Raw genomic sequence first — 19436 nt, forward strand, 5'->3', positions numbered from 1 at the left:
GGAATACTACTGGGCTGTAAGAAATGACAAACAAGTTAATTTTGGAAAATGTTGGAAAAACTTGTAGGAAATTATGAAGAATGAAATGATCAGAATGAAGAAAACATATATAGCAACAGAAATATTATTTGAAGAATGAATTATGTATGTTCACTGTCAGAGAAATAATTGATAATTAGTAATATGTAAGACATAATTATATATATACATATTATATATATATATATCTTTTTGTCAAATGATGCCTTATCTAATGGGGAAGAGGGGAAAAGGGAGGTAATTGGATATTTTAATATAACAGATTAATTAATTGTTTAAAAAAGGAATTGATGAAAATTATTGCTCCAAAACAAAAGAGGTATCATAATGATGGGGGTTTGAGCCCAATAACAGTGAAAAGGGGGCATTCCAACTCCCTCAGAATGCATGAGAACTCAGAGGTCAAGGGGAGATGTAACAAGTTTGGTCCTGAGAGTCAGACCAAAATATACAAATGATGATCACTTCCTCCAGTAACATTTTCTTCAGTCTTTCAAACTGAATATTATTCTACCTCCTTCAAAACCCATTGCTGTTTATGTCTCCCATCATATTCTGCCTTGTGTTTTTGAGTTATTTGTCTACCTACCTTCTTTCTATGTTAGACTATAAAATCTTTGAATGCAGGATCTGTGTTACTCATTTTTACATTCCATATAGTGCCTTGTAAACAATGTAAATTATTTGTGGTGGGAGTACATTTTGATTAAATATCAGATTGTACAGTACTCAATCTGGGTCATCTTCATTTTTTGAACCATAGGATCCCATGGAGGGTGGATATGCTCAGAAGAGAAGATAATGTCTTTCAACTAGGGTAATGATGACAGACATCCCAAAGTGGCACCAGTAGTGGTAGACATTTCCAGCAAGGAAAATCTGGTGGACTCATTGTTGTCTACAGCTGTGTTTTCACTGCCTCTGAGTGGTTGTTAACATGGCTTTGAAAGACTCCATGTGACCACCTGGTACACTTTAGATCTCATCCTTTCATTTTTGGACAAATGATTTATTTCATTGAGATATTCTCACAATTCCCATTATGTACTTATTTCCCTCCCACTAATCTATGTAATGGGCAAAGGGGAAGATTGTGGAATTTTTTTCCCTGTGATCATTAAGTATTCAGTTTAATTCAGTAAACATTTTTGGAAACCCTGTCTAGCCTATAGGGGACCCAAATTAATAAAAGGCATCTGTTTATTTGATTTTGTTGTTTTGCTATCATACTTCACAATGGGGATATATTAGTTGACCCCTTGAAATCACTGCTAGTCCAATATTCTATAATTTCCCATATTTTTAGCATGGGACATGGCTTTAATAAATTAGATTGCTTTTCATTGCCAGATCCAGAGAGCCAGAGTCCTACTGAGTATAGAAAGAGTCAAGTAAGTAAGAGCAGAATTTTGATTAGAAATTAAAGGTGAAAAGTCTTCTAGCTTTCCTTTTATGAGAAGACTAATATAAAAAGTTAAATGGGATGCAGTTAGGATGACAGGTCAAGTAAGGCCCTAAATATGGAACCACTATCTAGTGAGAAGGCTTTAGGTGCCTGGCATTCAGCCTGTGACTTTGCTTTGTGGCATGGGCTTTTGGTGAAATCTTTCCAAACTCTGTTCTATGTCTCTAAAGGGTAAAATAAGGAATATATTGATATCTGGCCATGAGAAAAGGGAAAAAAGAAGATATCGTCCACATGTTTTTCAAAATGAACTGAACATTCAGTGAGTGAATATCAGGAAAGAGAAAAGGATTAAATGATTCCATGTATCATAGACTTCCTTCAATTACTCAGGAGTTAGGGAAGAGGGAATAGTTACTGTGACTCTGGACCCTTTTTCCTTCATTCCTCATATCCATTTAATTGTCAGGTCTTGGTTCCATAATATCTCTCATATTCATATCCCTCCCTCTATTCATTTGTATGGACATCATCCTAGTTCAGGTCCTTATCATGTCTCACCTGGATTATTAAGATAGTCTCTTGACTGGTCTCCCTTTCAAATCAGTATTCCTGAAGGATGAGTCTGATCATGTCATCTTCCCTCCTCTCTCCAACTCATTCTCATTCAAGAAGGTACAGTGATTTCCTTTCAGAGACAATATAAATGCCTCTTTTTAATTTTATATATATTAATAATATTTATAATATGATATATAATTATATATATTTATTTAGAGCCTTTACTTGAAGCTAGCAGGTATCCCTCCCTACCTCCTTTCCTTCATCTTCATTTCTTCCTTCGTCCCCTCCTTCCCTCTTGTTATTACTAACTTGCTATCTATGTCAAACATAAGAGATATCAGAGACTGATTCAAAGATATATCTCTGATACACTTCCTTCTTAGTTGTGTTAATTATTTTTGTGCAAAGGCTTTTAAATTTTATGTAACTTAAATGATTTGTTTTATCTTTTGAGATTGAATCTAATCTTTAGCTAAAAACTCTTTCCCTAACCATAGTTGTGAAAAGTACATGATTTGGTTTTCTTAAAAAAAATTTTTAGTGATAAGATCTCTAATCAGATCACATATCCATTTTGACCTTATTGAGACAAAATATGGTTTCAACCTGACTGTAGCCAACCTGTACTTTTTCTTAGTAGTTCTTGTGAAATAAGGAGTTATTTCCCAAATAATTTATGTTTTCATCTAGATTGAATACTGTTATTGGATTCAGTTGTTTTTAGCTCTACCTTTTCTAGGCTGTTTTGTTGGTCTTTTTAAACCAGTGCCAAATAGTTTTGATGATTAATGATATATAATGATCTTTGAAAATACTCTTCCCTCTTTTTCTTCATTATTTTTCTGAGATATTTCTTAGTGTTTGTTCCTCCAAATGAGTTTTGACTAAATCTATAAAATACCCTCCTTTGTTAGGTTGATTGGTGTAGATTTAAATTCACAAGTTGATTTAGATAGTATCTTCATTTATATTATATTGGCAAAAATAGTTCAAGAAACCAAAGAGATGGAGAACTAGATATTTTCTCCATTCATCAAAAATTCTCCCATTCATAAAAAAATCTCCCTAAACAGGAATTATGTGCAAGAAGTAAAGCAATTGAAGCTCTTTTCCCAGATAAAGGCAACAAGATACTTAACAAGGTAATAATCTGATTAATTAACAACAGTGAAAGAGTATCTCTAATAATGGATTCATTCAGTACCTCCTTCTCCCTCAGTAGTCATGGAAAAATGGCTTAAGACTTGTAATCTCAGGAACTCTGATAGGAGCAAAAGAGAAAGGAGGAAATTGAACATTTATTAAGTTCTTTCTAAGTGCCAGGGACTGTGCTAAGTATTAAAACTATTATTTAATTAGATCCTCATAACAACCCTGAGAGATGTAATATTATTATGTTTATTTAACATTTGAGGAAACATAGAGATAGAGGTTAAGTGACTTGACCATCATCACACAGCTAATATAGGTCTGAAGCCCAATTGGAATTCAAGTCTTTCTGATTCCAGGAACAGTTTTCTATCTACTTAACCATCTAGCTGCTTGGGATCTACTCATGATTTCTTTGTGATGGTTAAAATCCCTGCCAATATAACTTCTTCTGCTGTCACTCCATTCTGAGATAACAAGTAGCTGACATCAACTCTGATCTTTCCCACTTTTACTCCTCTGAAAAAGTTGGGGCATAGGAAACAGAGATTTGTTTTCTTGGGGTGGCAGCACCTTGCAGTAGCATACAGCAAAGAACTAAATAAAGTATGTATTAAGATGAACTAGAAGAGAAAGAAAAAGAGTTAGCATCCATCTCAGGTCTATTCCATTCCCCACCCCTAACACTAGAAGTCACTTGGAAGCAAGAAAGGAGGATAGTAAAAAGTGAATTTCATGAGATGAGAGGATAACAAAATTGCATTGATGTCCAGCACTTGGGAAATTCATAACCACTGGAAAGAAGTCATAAAGTGAGTAAGAGTTAAATAAAAAGGAAAAAAAAGTAATATTATCAAAGATCTCAAGAGGAAGAAAATTAAGTTAAAAAATTAAAACACAAGCAGATAAATTAACACGGAGATACTGAAATTTGAATGAAGACAACAAAATTCCAGCTAAAAATAATCCCCAGATAATTTCTAGAAAACAAAATTAAACCCATGAACAATAAATACAATCTTTTTAAAAATAATATTTTATTTGATCATTTCCAAGCATTATTCATTAAAGACAAAGATCATTTTCTTTTCTTCCCCCCCATGCCCCATAGCCAACGCGTGATTCCACTGGGTATCACATGTGTTCTTGATTTGAACCATTGCAGTGTTGTTAGTATTTGCATTAGAGTGTTCCTTTAGAGTCTCTCCTCTGTCATGTCCCCTCAACCTCTGTAGTCAGGCAGTTGCTTTTCCTCGGTGTTTCTACTCCCACAGTTTGTCCTCTGCTTATGGATAGTGTTTTTTCTCCTAGATCCCTGCAGATTGTTCAGGGACATTACAGCGCCACTAATGGAGAAGTCCATTAAGTTCGATTTATACCACAGTGTATTAGTCTCTGTGTATAATGTTCTCCTGGTTCTGCTCCTCTCGCTCTGCATCACTTCCTGGAGGTCGTTCCAGTCTCCATGGATTTCCTCCACTTTATTATTCCTTTTAGCACAAAAGTATTCCATCACCAACATATACCAAAATTTGTTCAGCCATTCCCCAATTGATGGGCATCCCCTCGTTTTCCAATTTTTGGCCACCACAAAGAGCGCAGCTATGAATATTCTTGTACAAGTCTTTTTCTCCATTATCTCTTTGGGGTACAAACCCAGTAGTGCTATGGCTGGATCAAAGGGTAGACATTCCTTTATTGCCCTTTGGGCTTAGTTCCAAATTGCCCTCCAGAATGGTTGGATCAGTTCACAACTCCACCAGCAATGAATTAGTGTCCCTACTTTGCCTCATCCCCTCCAGCATTCATTACTTTCCTTTGCTATCATGTTAGCCAATCTGCTAGGTGTGAGGTGATACCTCAGAGTTGTTTTGATTTGCATCTCTCTGATTATAAGAGATTTAGAACACTTTTTCATGTGCTTATTAATAGTTTTGATTTCTTTATCTGAAAACTGCCTATCCATGACCCTTGCCCATTTATCAATTGGATAATGGCTTGATTTTTTTGTACAATTGATTTAGCTCTTTATAAATTTGAGTAATTAAACCTTTGTTAGAGGTTTCTATGAAGATTTTTCCCCAATTTGTTGTTTCCCTTCTGATTTTAGTTACATTGGTTTTGTTTGTACAAAAGCTTTTTAATTTGATGTAGTCAAAATTATTTATTTTACATTTTGTGATTCTTTCTATGTCTTGCTTGGTTTTAAAGTCTTTCCCCTCCCAAAGGTCTCACATGTATACTATTCTGTGTTTACCAATTTACTTATGGTTTCCTTCTTTATGTTTAAGTCATTCACCCATTTTGAATTTATCTTGGTGTAGGGTGTGAAGTGTTGATTAATTCCTAATCTCTCCCACACTGTCTTCCAATTTTCCCAGCAGTTTTTATCGAATAGTGGATTTTTGTCTCAAAAGCTGGGATCTTTGGGTTTATCTTATACTGTCTTGCTGAGTTCGCTTGCCCCCAGTCTATTCCACTGATCCTCCTTTCTGTCTCTTAGCCAGTACCAAATTGTTTTGATGACTGCTGCTTTGTAATATAGTTTGAGATGTGGGACTGCAAGGCCCCCATCATTTGTGTTTTTTTTTTTTTCATTATTTCCCTGGATATCCTTGATCCTTTGTTATTCCAAATGAACTTTGTTATGTTTTTTTCTAAATCAGTAAAGAAATTTTTTGGTAGTTCAATGGGTATAGCGCTAAATAAATAAATAAGTTTGGGTAGGATGTTCATTTTTATTATATTGGCTCGTCCTCTCCATGAGCAGTTAATGTTTTTCCAATTGCTCAAGTCTAGTTTTAGTTGTGTGGAGAGTGTTTTGTAGTTGTGTTCATATAGTTCCTTTGTTTGTCTCAGGAGATAGATTCCTAGGTATTTTATTTTGTCTAAGGTGATTTTGAATGGGATTTCTCTTTCTAGTTTTTGCTGCTGAGCTGTGTTGGAGATATATAGAAATGCTGATGACTTATGTGGGTTTATTTTGTATCCTGCAACTTTGCTAAAGTAGTTGATTATTTCAATTAGCTTTTTGGTTGAATCTCTAGGATTCTTTAAGTAGACCATCATGTCATCTGCAAAGAGTGATAACTTGGTCTCCTCCTTGCCTATTTTGATGCCTTCAATTCCTTTATTTTCTCTAATTGCTACTGCTAGTGTTTCTAGTACAATGTCAAATAATAGAGGTGATAATGGGCATCCTTGTTTCACTCCTGATCTTATTGGGAATGCATCTAGTTTATCCCCATTGCAGATGATATTAGCTGATGGTTTTAGATATATACTGTTTATTATTTTTAGGAACGATCCTTCTATTCCTATGCTTTCTAGAGTTTTTAATAGGAATGGGTGTTGTATTTTATCAAAGGCTTTTTCTGTGTCTATTGAGATAATCATGTGGTTCTTGTTGGTTTGCTTGTTGATGTGGTCAATTATGTGGATGGTTTTCCTAATATTCAACCAGCTCTGCATCCCTGGTATAAATCCTGTTTGATCATGGTGGATGACCCTTCTGATCACTTGCTGGAGTCTTTCTGCTAGTATCCTATTTAAGATTTTTGCATCTATATTCATTAGGGAGATTGGTCTATAATTTTCTTTCTCTGTTTTTGACCTGCCTGGTTTCAGAATCAGTACCATGTTTGTGTCATAAAAGGAGTTTAGTAGAACTCCCTCTTGGCTTATTATGTCAAATAGTTTGTATAGTATTGGGATTAACTGTTCTCTGAATGTTTGATAGAATTCACTTGTGAATCTATCAGGCCCTGGGGATTTTTTCTTAGGGAGTTCTTTGATGGCCTGTTGGATTTCATTTTCTGATATGGGATTATTTAAGAATTCTATTTCTTCTTCTGTTAGTCTAGGCAGTTTGTATCTTTGTATATATTCATCCATATCACCTAAATTGGTGTATTTATTGCCATATAATTGGGCAAAGTAATTTTTAATGATTGCCTTAATTTCATCTTCATCGGAGGAGATGTCCCCCTTTTCATCATTGATGCTGTTAATTTGCTTTTCTTCTTTTCTTTTTTTAATTAGATTGACCAGTGCTTTGTCTATTTTGTTTGTTTTTTTCAAAGTACCAGCTTCTTGTCTTATTTATTAAATCAATAGTTCTATCACTTTCAATTTTATTAATTTCTCCCTTAATTTTTAGGATTTCTAGTTTGGTTTTCTGCTGGGGGTTTTTAATTTGATCGTTTTTGAGTTTTTTTATTTGCATTTCCAATTAATTGATCTCTGCTCTCCCTAGTTTGTTAAAATATGTACTCAGGGATCTGATTACTGCTTTGGCTGCATCGCAAAAGGTTTGAAAGGATGTCTCGCCATTTTCATTTTCCTCGATGAAATTATTAATTGTTTCTATGATTTCTTCTCTAACTAAACGATTTTGGAGTATCATATTGTTTAATTTCCAATTAGTTTTTGATTTGGTTTTCCACATACCATTACTGATCATTATTTTTATTGCCTTGTGATCTGAAAAGGCTTCATTTGTTATTTCTCTTTTCTGCATTTGTATGCCAATTTTCTGTGACCTAGTGTATGATTAATCTTTGTGAATGTGCCATGTGGTGCTGAGAAGAAGGTGTATTCCTTTTTGTCCCTATTTATTTTTCTCCATATGGATTGAGTGTGTCTTAAAGCAGGGACCTTCCCTGAGACTCAGACTCAAGGATCCAGCCAGGGGGTTACAGGCTCCCCTCTGTCTCTCTCTGTTTCCCTGCTGTCTGGGTGCCCCCTCGACTGGCTCAGGTTGTTTTCAGTGTGAGGACTTCAGAATAGCCGGCCCTGGGGTCCTTTTTCTGGCTCTTAGGTTCCCGCTGCTGCCTGGGACTCAGGGTTCTGGGTTGGGGGGGATGGGTCCTGAGACCTTCCTTCTGCCTATCCCTTAGAACCGAGTGATCTCGGGTTCTGGCTTTTGGGGGCCATACCTTTTGATCCAGGTCCAGGTCCAGGAGGAGGGTTCCCTGGATCTATCCTGTTGTTTGTTTTGAATTTCGGTGTCCTAGGAGCATACAGTTTGAGATCGGTAAGGAAGGGGTTTCCAGAGATCTGAACTTTAGCTCTCTCTAAGCCGCCATCTTGACCGGCAAAACAATATAGTCCAGGACACTTAGTGGCATTATAATGACCCACAACAAATTTTGAAATCAATCAGAAAAAAAGGCCTTCAAATTTGAAGGAAAGGAAAAATCAAATTACATGAGATTATTTCGCAACCTCTAGAAAGTGCAGAATGGAATAATATATTCTGAAAAAAAAAGAGCTAAAGTATATCCCCAAATTACATATCTTCAAAACCTGAGTCAAATTAACAATTAAAAATGGATGTTCAATAAAATAGAAGTATTTGAAGGATTTCTAGAAAAAAAGAAACATTTTCAATTTGCAAAAATCCCATTCTATAGAAACACAAGATTAATGAATAAATCCTGGTACCCAGGAGAACACAAAAAACAAAATAAAGTGTCCTATCCTTTAAGACTTGAGAAAAAACTGTAAGGTAAAAGGCACATATTGTGTTAAAAAAACCAAAACTTCAACAGAGGGGTTGTTATTTTTTTTTCTTAAAGTATAAAAGATAAAGATGAAAGTGGAGCATAATTAGAAGTGATGGTGGAAGAAATGGCCTGAAATCGATGAACTAAATATCACAACCTGCTCTTCCCCTGCCACAGGTTGATTAGTGGGTTGTGTGAAACAAAACTGCATGCTGGGAAAGTGGACAAAAAAATAAATAAATTTAAAGGCTAGAGGGGCATATGTAATATATCCTAATCAGATCAGTCACAATGAAGAGAAAATAACTTCTGTAATCTTTCAGGAAAAAAAAAATCGAAGGTTGGAGAATGATTGAGTTGATAAAGTAAGGAACTAACTTTAAGGCAAGAGAGTGGGAAACCTCAATTCTGTAGTGAGACAGATGATCTTCTGATGATCATTCCTATGGGAAAATAGATATAATCCCTAATCAGAAACTGGGAATTTATAGTGGAATATAGGAATTATTTGCAGGAATTTGTTGCCTAGAAAGAATACTACTGTTGAGAAACATATATAGGCTATATCCTTTCTCAAGAAAAGAGAAATAAGAACTCCTGAGGAAAACCAGTATTGGAGAATGTGGGAAGATATGAATTTAGAAAGGAGATTTCATAGATTTCCATGGCAAAGGGAATGATTATAGGAAGGACATAGAGAAGAAATAGCTTCATGGCACAAGTACAGGGAAATTTGTTCAATTAGGTAAAACTTCTTTCTTCTCTTTCTCCTGATATTTTCCCTGGCTTGTATCAAGACTCAGGTAAAATCATACTTATAAAGGAAGCATTTCCCTATATCCCTTAATTATAGTGTCTTCCCTCAATTTATTCCTTATATAGCTTATTTGTAAATGGTTATTTACATGTTCTCTCCCCAACTATGTGCTTCTTCTGAGCAAGGATTGTCTTTTGCCTTTCTTTGTATCCCTAGAACTTAACAAGATGCCTAACAACAGTGGGCATTTGTTTAATAACTGAATAGAAATAGAATATTACTATGCTGTGAGAAACAATAAATATGATAAAACAAAGAAGCCTGGAAATACTTTGATGAACTGATAGAGTAAACAGTTAAGAAAAGAATATACTCAATGACAAAAATTATGCACATTGAACAAAAATTTTAAAAAGATAAAACAATAAAAAGCAAATGCTGCCAAATTACAAATGACAAACACAGCTTCAGAGAAGAATATAAAAGCATACTCCTTTATCTCAATTCTATTCCTTTGTACAGATAGGAAATCTACTAGTGTGGAAAATCACATATATTATCAGACTTTTGCAATGTATTGAATGGTTTTAGTGTATTCTTGATCATTTTATTTTCTTTAAAAATTTTCATATGAAATACCTGAGAGGGAAGGAGAGCTACTAGAAGTATAAACAATATGAAAACAAAAAATATCATTAACATTTATTTTGAAATATATTGGTATATCCCAAACATATATAGTGACTATCTCTCCAGGTAATTATCATTCTTTATTTCTTTAAAGAGTGCTTTATAAGTACATTTATGCTAATATTCTGTGTGTATCTAGTTTTTTATGGTTTTTCTCATATTACTTTCAGGTTTTTTATTATTATATGGAAATGCAGATGGTCTTTGCGAATCATTTTTTTACCCTAATATTCTACTGAAGGATTAACTTTCTTTGCTGACTATCTGAGTTTTGCTAAGTATATTATCATGACATGTATAAACAAGTTTCCTCTTTTATCACTATTATTCCTTTAATTTTTTCTGCTAGTGTTTTTGCTAACATAGTTGCTGGCCATATATTCTTGGGTACTCTCTGATTACTGGATCCTCGCCTATAAAATAAAAATAAAAATTAACAGGTTCACAAGTTTATTAGGGAAGTATTTAATGTGCTATATCATGTTATATTATGAGAGAAGGGAAGAAGTGAAGAATTGGCTAGGTTTAGGTGCTTGTAGTTCTAAAAGCACTTTTGAATAATTGAATGAAGAGATGTTATCTATGTAAGGTCTATATTAAGTTAAGTAAGCTAAGTCACTGCTGCCTCTCTGTTATACCCAGAACTTAATACAGTCTCTGACAAATAGTAAGCTTTCAAAAGTGCCTTTTCATTCATTTTTTTCATTCATTCATTCATTCATTCATTCATTCATTCATTCATTCATTCATTTCAAGGACATTTGACAGACTTTTAAAATGGTCTCTAATCCTCCACTTTCCTTCCTCTTGCTAACTGGTACCTAAAATTCATGGTCAGTGAAGAACATAAAAATTAATATGAGAAAAGTGAAACTTGATATGACTCATTGACAGTTCTTGATCAGATGTCATGTTGATAATTTATTGTAGATTTATAGATAGCATGGCAGAATAGATGCACTGCAGGACTTGGAGTCAAAAAGTTCTAAGTTCAGGTAACTTAACCTTGGCCCTTTGTAGCTAGGGGTCCTTGCAGTACAAACTTCTAAAACTATAATTTAGAAACAGGTTGCAATCTCTGTTAGTAGAAGGGGTCCCCATAGAGGTAGGCTTCCTTTCTCATCATGTTTAGAGTTCTTACATGGGTATACTTCATTGTGATCTTCAAGAGATTTTTGAAGAGAGCTAGATGGCAAGTTCCTATTTATTTTCTTTGAAAAATTAATTGCTATTATTAAAATCCTCTCCAATCTGAGAATAACAAAGAAGATTTTATGCAGCATTTTAAGGTTTGCAAAGTGCCTGCCTATGTTATCTCATTTGATCTTCGCAAGAAACATGTGAGGTAGATGTCATTATTATCCATATTTTATAGATCACCAAATCAAAACAGACACAGGCTAAGTGACTGATTCAGTATCACCCAACTTAAGTGTATAAGGGAGGATTTAAAGTTTGGTTTTCTTGACTTCACCTTTAAAACATTACCTACTACAACACCTGAAGTTCCCTGTCTCCAGTGTTTCCCAGGTTTCTACAAGTGGCATATATGTGAAAGATTTTTATCCAGTCCCCTTCCCTTGCTCCCCAGTTTATGACTGAGGCAAGAAAAATATTATGAAGCTGTTTTTAATTCAGGTCTCAAAATCTTTTACAGAAGAGAGAGACAAATACAGTCTCTGAGGGTTTGATGTGTGCAAATAGCATATCCAGAATAGAGCTTATTTATTACATTCCAGAGGGGACTATACTTTTAAGCAGCAAGAATATCACTAACTTTTGTTGAACCTGAATCTATTTGGAATAACTTTACAAGTTTGTTGATCATTTCTTTTTTTTTTTTACTGCACTTGGGTTTCTATGTGTATGGAATACAATTTCTTGATATATTCTTGATAAAAATTGTCTTGGGCATGATGATAATAGTGAATGGCATAGATAGAGAAAAAAATCTATTTGTCTGGAAAACTGTTTGTATTTTAATGTCATGATACTAGAAGTTAGTGAATAAATTTAAAAACTGCTGAATTTTTATTGTATACTGATTTCATCTTCCTCATCTCCTCCTTCTTTTACATTGGTGAGATTATTTTAGAATGAAAAGTTAAACACAATTGAACTGAGATAAACATTTGAATGCTTCAACCATAGGACATTTTTATTCACTTTTGATAATTTTCATTTTTATGTTTTTGTCCATCAAGACAAAACCTGGGGTAATTCGTCCAGTTCCAGCAAAATCCAAAATAATATTGAGGAAAGAAGAGGAGGAGACTTATGAGCCAAACCCCTTTAGTAAATATTTGGAAGATACCAGTGGTCTCTTTGCTGGGCAGGTGAGTATACCTGATTAAATATACTTATGATAAATAGTTCTATAATCTGTTTTGGTCTCGGTTGTATCCAATGGAAGGGCAAAAATGGGAAAAATAAGCTACCTTTATTGGTAAACAAAGGATAGAATAATCAGTAACATTATCTTCTTTTTTTTTTACTCTTTCTTAGTATCAGATCTAAGACAGAAGTGGTAAGGGGCTAGGAAATTGAGATTAAGCGACTTGTTCAGGGTCACAAAGCTAGGAAGTGTCTAAATTCAGACTTGAACCTGGGTCCTCTCTACTCCAGGTCTGGTGCTCTCATCACAGAGGTACTAACTGTCCCTATTAGCACAATCTTTTGAGAAATACAATCTTCAGAGATTTTATTTTAAGGACTTTAATCTACTGTTAGTTGATTGTTTTTGGAGGTCAAGGGAATACTGCAAAGAGTGGGAATAATTATGGATCATATAATATGATATTATCTCTCTCACACACTAACATTATGCCTCTATTTTGAGGCAGCATGGAATAATGGGTCAAGATCTAGTCCTGAAGACAAGAAGACCTGGGTTCAAATCCTCCCTCTGACACCTAGTGGCTATGTAGCTCAATCAAATCACTTGGCGTCTCATGTTCCATCTTAACAGAGTAGGTGCTGGTCTACTTTTGGAAGAGTTGCCTAACTGGCAAATTCCTGATATCAATGAAATTACATTGGTAATTTTCCTATTCCTACTATGGTTAACTACTTAGAAAAGAAGGTGGAGATTGTCATAGAAGAAAGAAATCTTGTTCTTATTTTTTTTTTAAAGCAACTATAAAGAACATGATATAGGTTTTGATGGGCACTTTGAGTTAATGACTTGGATTCAAATTACTTTAGTGTTTTAGGATTCAATTCATTTGCATATAATATGGATTTATATTGTACTTATAATAATCCTAAATATTGGACTCTTAGTTAGATGGTCTATTAGCTGCTTAGAAAAATTCCAATTATCTTTTTTTTTTAACTTTATGCCAGGCAGATTGTAAGATTCCTTACCTTCTTAGAGATAGCTTTTCAGAGTAAAGGAGAATCAATTATCTGCCTATAATGCTTTCAGTGCAGCCTTACTGGGAACCAGAGATTGGATGTATGGCCTTGGGAGGGTCCTGTCAGATTCACATTAATCAAATATCAGAACTTATTGACCCTTCTTCTAGAGCCTCCTATTTGTTTGCTATCATATTTATATCCTGGGAAGGGCAAATGAGGCAGATTTATTTGGGAAGGGATGAACATATTATTGTCTTGTGGGGTTCTCTGGGACTAGTTCTTTTAAAACCTGGATAGCAAAAGGTTTGCAAAGCTTAAATGTGCTTAAAATTTCACTAAGACTTTGTGGGCACCCAATACTGTGTATTGGTTCCAAGGCAGAAGAGTGGTAAGGGCTAGGCAATGAGGGTCAAGTGACTTGTCCAGGGTCACACAGCTAGGGAGTGTCTGAGTTCAAATTTGAACCCAGGACCACCTGGCTTTCAATCCACTGAGTCAACCAGCTGCCCCCTACAGAGTGGGATTTCATTCCCAAACTGACAAAAATGAAGAAGAAAAATAACAGCACAGGGAGGAGGATGGAGAAAAACTTTTCTTCTTACAATTTAAAGAAGCCCATCTACTGTCCACCCCAGCAGTGAATGATAGCTTTGTGCTTGGAGACCTGGGCTCTTAACAAAAATATAAGATGCTTATGTTCTATGATTTCCTCGGCATAGGGAACTCCAAAGGTGGGGACTCTTTTCACCAACTAGTTCATCTATGATTTTTTTCAGTAAACATAATGTAATGGGAAGATAACAGGCAAATATATACAAAAAGCTATATACAGGATAAATAGTAAATAATTAATAGGGAAGACCATAGAATTAAAAGGGGTTTTCTTTAGAAAGATGAGGTTTTCATTTGGAGTTAAAGGAAGCCAGGAGGCAGAAATATGGAGGGAAAATAGACATATTTTGGGATATCAAGTCTTATTCATATAACAGGACTGAAGAGTATGAGATTAAGATGTAAGATCCTGGAAAGATTATGAAGAGCTTTAAATTCTTGGGAGATGCCTTAAAATATTTTAATTTTTGCTCTTAATTACATGAAAAAACAATTTAACCACCAGTTTTTTTCAAGTTTGAGCAAACTTCTCCCTCTCCCTGCTTTCTTCTCCTCCATGTTCCCTGAGATAACAATCTTATAAAGAATTTACATGAATAATAATGCAAAACAAAAAGGAACAATAATTCAATCCATGGGAGCTGATGAGATCCCCAAGTGAAGTAGTATAGAGGGAGAAGAGAAGAGGGTCCAGGACAGAGCCCTTTGCCATATTTTAGAGGTATCAGCTAGACGAGGACCCAGCAAGGGAGACAGAGAAGTGGTCAGATAGGTAGGAGAACAAGGAGAGAGTGATGTCCTCAAAACCTAGGGAGTAGTACTTCTATCATTTAAAAAATCATTCATAGAGAATCACTTGAGACACAAAGAGGGCATATGACTAGCCCAGAGTCACACATAGTGAATATCACTGGCAAGTTTTGAACCCAGGTCTTCTGGTTGATAAGCCCAGTACTCTAGTCATTATTTCATATCATCTCTATTGGGATCCTCTTTTAAAAAATATTTTCAAGTTAAATTTGACGTGTTTTCTATTTATTGATGAAAATATACCAAATAGAGATAGATTTTACTCATTTCATTTTAAAATGATTACTTGGAAGAAGAAGTGTAGAGAGCCAAAAAAGCCATGATTTTATACAGGTAGGTTTGCTGTGAACATTAAATCTTGGGAATGTGTTTTAGAGAGTGATTGCAGCCTTTTTACATTTAGATGTGGTTTGTATGAAGACCTTAGTCATAATTCATGTCATGATTTGTATAGGATGAGAGATACTAAACCCAAGTGGGACAGGAGATTGCCAAAACAGGTAATGAATTGCAATGTGGTCTTGAGCAAGTCATTTTAATGACTTTCTCTAACATCAGCCTTCATTTACATACTTTGTAAAACTGAAATGAAAATACTTGACATTTCTTATGAAGACTAATATGAGAGTTTGCTAAGTGTTTGGAACATTTAGAACGGAAGTGATGGGAGTTATTGAGAATTGTGATTAGAGGTGATTACTTCCATTGTTTACAGCAAAACATTTCCCTCAATTTAAATGAATAGAGAAAAAGATATGTTGCCTTGCCACTTAATTCCACACACTATTGGAATTGTAATTCAAGTGAACATATTTCCATCATCATAAAAGCCACTTATAGTCTGCTAGGTATATGACACCATAATATTCTAAGATCAATTTGAAGTTTTAGACTTGAATTTTTTTACAAAATGAATAGAACCAATTTAGAAAGTCATTTTATAGAAAAATAAAATACCAGGAGTTTAACTAAATTTTATCCATTGTCAAAATCACTTCTAAATACATTCTTTGAAAGATGCTTAATATTATGAAAATAACAATGTATGATGTTTTAGGTCTCATTTAGAAGTTCGTGTGTTTAGATTTAGTATTTTTCCCAAAATAAGATGCCTTGCAGAATGTAAAATTAATCTCTTGGTAACTTATTATGATTTAGAATCTATTCCAAATGAAGAATTCTGTTATTAAGTATAAAGATTTCTCTTCAATAAAAGGAGATAGTCTCATTGTTACCATTTCATTGTTACCATGTCTTCTTGTTTCTCCTTTCCATAGAATGGTTATCAGGAACTCTCTATGAGACACCAAACAAGACAGAAAAATCATTGATTTAGAGCTGGGAGAGACTTTGGAAATCATTTAGTCCCACTCCCCTCATTTTACAGTTGATGAAGCTTAAATTTTAAGTAATGTGTCTAGGATCACATGACTGTAAGTGTCTGAGACAAGATCAAACTCAGGTGTTTGTAATCGCAAGACTAGTGCTCCATCTCTTATAAAACACATCCTTCCATTCGCATATTGCCAAATATATGAGACCTTGACAATATGTAGGGCATAATATCTAGATTACCAAGGTTTTGACTTTAACCAAATGTAGATAGCACTTTAACCTGTACCATGCTTGAATGTAATCAGCTTGCTCTTCTCTTTCTTCTGTTTTAACTTGGAACCAAAGAAAGAACTGAGGTATACTGGCCATGTCATGATTAAATAATATTATTCCTATTTGTTGAAAGAATATACGTAATACTCCAGATATCTTGTCTTATTCTGTTGGCTAAGCACATGTGGAAATAATGAAATTGGGGCATCACACACAAAAGAGACAGTAAAGATTATGTATTAGTTTCTCAATTAATTTAAAAATAACATCCTTCTTAATATTTGAATAATAATTCTGTGCTTTATTTCTAGAATCCACAATTGAAATGATGGAATTTTGTTAATGGTTTCAAAGACCATTCACCAGTATAGATTTATGCAAATGCAGACATTTTGTGGAAGATTATTGAAGAAGAGACATACTTGCATTAAAAATGAGTACTTGATACAGAGATTTATTATTGTAAGACTTTATATTCCATCCAAGTGACTCTTGTGTTCCCCAAACTGTTGCCACAGAATAAATTGAATAGTTCCAAACTCAGTTGATCTCATCCACCCATGTAATGGAAAAATCGTCAGCAAGACTGTTAGGACAAATTGAGGTAGTTCATATTTACTAATCTGCCTGTTACCAGGGCCAGTTCCACTTGACAGGAGATGGTAAGGATAGAACTGTGAAGTCAATAAGTTTTTCCAAGCAGCTCCGGTGCCATAAAATATTATTTCAAAATTCTGTTACAAAATGTCTGACAGTCAACATGATGAGATGAGGCAGAATCGTATTTACTGTAGTGTGAAAAGGACAGCCATTTAAACTGAAGATGAACTTTGAGTACTAAAAGCAAAGTGTGAAAGCAAATCCATAATTAGATAACTGTGACTTATTAACCACCAACAGAAAGAGCAGTGGGGGAAGGTTGCACATGAGAAAGAATTCTCCACACTTTCTGGCATGCAGACTGGCCTGCCCTGAAGATCACTGAAGAACATGACATTCTCTTTCTGTCTGTGCATTTTCTTTCATCTTCGTTAAAAGGTCTCCTTACTATCCTTTGTAGATTTAGGTTTATTATGATATGCTAAGGTTACTCTCAAGCACAAACTGCCAATTAATAATTAAATATAGAGTTGAAAAGCAATAAATTGAATCAATCTGTTCCTTAGGAGTCAGAGATAGAAAGCCATAGGAGATTAATTCAAAGATGAATTTTATAATACTATCTGAATTACTTTGTAAAAATTCTGTTGGATGAGATAGAATAGATATTTTATGTTACTTTGTTTAATTTTCCAACTAGATCAAGTTTCTTTGGTTGGAAAATTGTTGATTCTTAAGAAAAAGCAACTGATGACTCTTAGAAAAATATGAGGACTAAATTATTCTCTTAAAATCAGTAAATTCAAGCTTTAATATTAGAGTTGTCATCTCATTTCAATGAGCTTTAGAGTAGACATGAGAGGTGATAAATACTTATAAACATATATACATAATACATATGGGTATATAGACTAGAATTAAAAATAAATATTTTCATTTCTATTAGAAAACCCCCCACAGACTGTGGAGTTGTCAAAACAACTAAGTTTTAATTCTTCTTCTGGTACTTACTACCTGTGTGACAGTGGACAAGTCACTTGTTTAACTAGATGGCTTCTCTGGCTCCTGCTAGGATTTCATAATCCCAAACAGGGATTATCTGCTTTACTTGGACAAGTTTAATTTCATTTAATTTTATTTTCCCCCAATTACATGTAAAAACAGGTTCCAACATTTTTCAAAGAATACTGTCTTAAATTCTCTCCTTTCCTCCCTCCTACCACCTCAATCCCTCCTGTTCAGATGGTAAGTAATCTCACATAGATTTTAAAAGTGCAATTGCATAAAACATTTTCCCAATTAGTCCTTTTGTGGAAGGAAACTTGAACAAAACAATCTGATGAAAATGAAAAATGTTTGCTTGGTCTGGATTTAGACTATCAGTTCTTTGCAAGCACATGACAATTTTTCTTTAGTCTTTTAAGGATTATTTTGAATCAATGTATTGCTAATTATAGCTCCTATTCACTGTTGGTCATAGCATAGTATTTCTATTACAGTGTACCATATTCTGGTTCTACTGGTTTCTTTCTGTTTCAGTTTGTGTAATAGTTCCAAGGTTTTTCTGAACTTCTCCTGCTCATAATCTCTTACCTCACAATAGTATTCCATTACAATCATATACTATTTCTTACTTAGCCAATCCCCATTTGATGGATATCACCATGTTTTCTAATTTTTGTCCCCACAAAAAGAGATGCCTTAAATATTTTTGCAAATTTGGTCCTTCCTTTTTAGTTTGTTTGTTTGTTTGTTTGTTTTTCATCTATTTGGGATACAAGCCTTGTAATGTTGCTGGGTGAAAGGGTATGTACTTTGTTATAGCCCTTGTCCTTGTCCAAGGTCCAAATTGCTAACCATAATGATTGAATCAGTTTACAAACCCTCCCCCACCCCCAGTGCATTAATGTCTTAATTTTTCCTACAACCCCTTGAAGCTTTGTCATTTCCCTTTTTTGTTATAATGGCCAATCTGATAGGTATGGGATAGTACCTCAGAATTGCTTTAATTTGCATTTCAATAATTAATTGTGATTTAGAGTATTTTTTGCATGACTATAGAGAGCTTTAATTACTTTGTCTGACAACCGCCAGTTTATATCCTTTGATCATTTATCAACCGGGAACTTGAATTATATATTTGATTCATTTCTCTAAGTATTTGAGAAATGAGGCGTTTTTTTAAGTTTCTTTCTTTTCAGTTAATAAAGAAATAAGATCTCATTTCACTCAACTTCACTCAACTGTGTTTTTAGTTTTCTCTCTTTCTTCCAATTCCTTTTTGGGGGTAGAGCTCTTCCAATTAGGGTGAATTTCTGGTTTGACCTTGCTTTTG

The 19436-nt window shown here is 34.4% G+C and overlaps 1 protein-coding gene across 23 annotated transcripts in view; it reads left to right on the top strand.

Moving 5' to 3' along the window:
• MLIP (muscular LMNA interacting protein) overlaps positions 1 to 19436 on the top strand; it is a 394551-nt gene that overhangs the window by 283521 nt on the left and 91594 nt on the right. For all 23 annotated transcript variants that reach the window (XR_008916576.1, XR_008916575.1, XM_056818416.1 and 20 more), the window contains one exon: positions 12316 to 12447. Coding sequence is in view for 21 of the 23 variants with exons in the window: in XM_056818416.1 (XP_056674394.1) it covers positions 12316 to 12447 (132 nt within the window). In the remaining 2 variants the exon portion in view is untranslated. The remainder of the gene's footprint in view (positions 1 to 12315; positions 12448 to 19436) is intronic.

This window comes from Monodelphis domestica, chromosome 2, assembly GCF_027887165.1.
Source record: "Monodelphis domestica isolate mMonDom1 chromosome 2, mMonDom1.pri, whole genome shotgun sequence".
NCBI lineage: Eukaryota > Metazoa > Chordata > Mammalia > Didelphimorphia > Didelphidae > Monodelphis > Monodelphis domestica.